Source organism: Amphiura filiformis, chromosome 11, assembly GCF_039555335.1.
Source record: "Amphiura filiformis chromosome 11, Afil_fr2py, whole genome shotgun sequence".
Lineage (NCBI taxonomy): Eukaryota > Metazoa > Echinodermata > Ophiuroidea > Amphilepidida > Amphiuridae > Amphiura > Amphiura filiformis.
Genome location: NC_092638.1, coordinates 13,696,047 through 13,698,741, shown reverse-complemented (window position 1 = coordinate 13,698,741; position 2,695 = coordinate 13,696,047). Strand labels below are relative to the sequence as shown.

Sequence of the window (2,695 nt, the reverse complement as noted above, 5' to 3'; positions counted from 1 at the left end):
TTTGTTCACTGCTTCTCCCGCGGAGGCCATATGGATCAGGAGAAAGGGGCCGCCACCACCATGAACCGGGACATAAGCTCATACACTCTATATCACGTTTATGACTCACTGCTTGCACCATCACACCCTGGGAATGAGGCTACAGTCGGTCCGCGGGAGAAGCAGTGAACCAAGTCACTTTTGAGAAAAACCATCATCCAAGATAAAGATGTGAATTGTTTACTGGATTTGTTTACCTAAACAAACCTTTGATATTTTTTAAATACTTCTGTATAGACAAAACTAAAATGTCCTATACCTAAGTGGTCATGAAACAACGCCGCGCTGGTGACTCGCTGGAATGTATTTTAAAGGAGTATTTCGTGATCCTAGCATCCTCTTTTTATGTCATTTTTCAGTAGATATCCACGAAAAAAGCTTATTCCCAAAATTTCAGTTGATTCCGATTTTGCGTTTGCGAGTTGTGCATGATTGTGTGTATTACACTGCTCCATAGACAATGTGTTGTAATTTCGTTCTGGTGCACCAGAACGAAATTCAAATTTCACGATATCTTTGCTGAACAATTAATCTGCAAGAAATTTTTTGTACATAACCATTATGTAGCAAGAGGTTTCCAGTGATATAAAAATCTCAACTTTTTTTGAGAAAAGTGGGGGGATGAGGCTGTGGATCACGAAATGCCCTTTTAAATGAGATGTGATTTGAAAATTGCTGTAATTCAAGGAGCAGTCAATTGTCATAAGTATGAAATATCTATTGTCAGGCATTAAAATACCTGATGAAAGTTTCTGACGATACAGTTCTTTGAGGGACATCCTCTAGGGGCCTAACCCTAACATTAACAAAGTGTTTAAAACAAACTGCTTATTTAGTGCTTAAAGCCATGATGTACGATCTTATAATGAAATTGGTTAAACATTTTTCAAATCTGATCTTTTAGCATAAACATTTGTAATGTTTACACATATCTCAACTTATACCTAATTGAAATTTGACGTGTTTGTAGGCCAGCAAAGTCATGTTGGCATGTCATAATTATGACATTAAGTCCCCCCATAGAACTCCACATTAAACGGCCAAAATAGCCAGTGGTCATGGTGGTGTTTCTTTCACTGTACCTTATTATTTTTGCTTAAAATGGACAGAAACCTTCCGTGTCAATCATTACTAATAATATTATTATTTCAGCAGTTTGATGTCAAAATTAAAATTAGACCAAGTCGTACATAATGGCTTTATGGCGGTATCGGTGTAGTTTCAATAGTTGGGACTGGCGTAGTAGGAGGTAGCTGCTTCAACAAACTAGACATGTCATCCACCCCTGAAAATACCGCACGTGTACGATCAGAGGAATGCCCATCATATGGATTCGTCAATAGTCTTTCTAGCGACGAAAATCGTCTATCGTATGATGCTCTGTACTTCAAAAATCGTGGCATAGCTCCCGCTGAAATACTATGTCTTGCTATTTGTGTTCTTGGGCGCGTTAAATCTGTATTTTGGCGCTGTATGCCTACATCACGCCTCATGAAATTAGGAGGTACACTTTGGCGCCCATCAACATGATCAGGTATCCTGTTATTTCGGTCCTCAGCTCCAATGGACGGAAACACAACTTTTCTTTTATCCAACGGAAAGCTGCGCGTCTTGTCATGTCGTTGAGGTTGGACTTCAGTTTGAAAAACCCGTTTGTTTTTAGCAAAACTAGCGGTCTTAATTGGTTTGGGAAATATGGGTATTTTCTCTTCCAAACTATCGTCACTCTCCGGTGCAACTCCAGCCTTTTCGTGCTTACGTTTCCTACTTACATCTCCATAAGTGGTATCCACTAAACCCTTGTAAGTTTCAATTTTCTCTTGCAATCTTTCTGACTGATTCCTTTTACCAGGCTGCACTGTTGATGTATCTACCCCTTTTAACAAATCTTTCATCATTCCAGTCTTTCTCTTCTGTTTATCAAGGAATGCTTTTCTTTGCCACGCCACTTGCACCATGAATTTATATCGTTCTCTGGATAAGTCAAACAGACGACTCTCGAGCATGCGCTGTTCGGTCACATTATCTTTCAACTGTCCACCAATCATGGTCGTTTGATCTTCATCATCGCTGGATCGTCTCGCTGGCTTTGCCCAATCCTGGATGTCTCTTCTGGTGTCATCACGAGAAGAGAATCTCAGACGCACAACTTTGTCGACGACACCAGCTGAGCTGTCACCCATGATGTTAGTGTCTGTTCCAGATCTGTTCCAGCAACCGGCACGGTGCCCTCTGTCGAGATGGATAGCACTCTTATTTAATTCTTGACTGTCACCTGAGTTCTATTGCAAAGATGTCCGTCTGAAACGAGAGAGGAAAAACGAAAATGATTTTTTATCATAAATTGAACGAAAGTTACCCAGACAATAAAGATGTATAGGCATATACAAATAAAGTCCAAGATATTGCGATTAACTACTTAAGGCCGTATAAAATTAATGTTTTGGTTCTCGTCCAGAGGATTTTCATGAATTGATGAGGGAGGGAGGTGTTTTTTTTTTTTTTTTTTTCAATGTAAAATTAGCATTGTCAGTAGTTTTCGGTCTTCTCCAACAGTGCTCGAAGAAACGATGAGGCCCTTTTTTTTTTCAAATGTGAGATTCTGAGGATAAACCCCTAGAGTACCACAAAAGACTTGGAAGTGATACTTGTTCTC

General features: G+C 39.7%; 1 protein-coding gene across 1 annotated transcript; it reads right to left on the bottom strand.

The window, feature by feature from the left end:
- Positions 1-205: 205 nt before the first annotated feature.
- On the bottom strand, positions 206-2,236 carry LOC140164378 (uncharacterized). The gene has a single exon (XM_072187655.1). It carries the CDS (start codon positions 2,220-2,222, stop codon positions 1,239-1,241), a length of 984 nt encoding a protein of 327 aa, XP_072043756.1. The 5' UTR covers positions 2,223-2,236; the 3' UTR covers positions 206-1,238.
- Between the last annotated feature and the right edge of the window lie 459 nt (positions 2,237-2,695).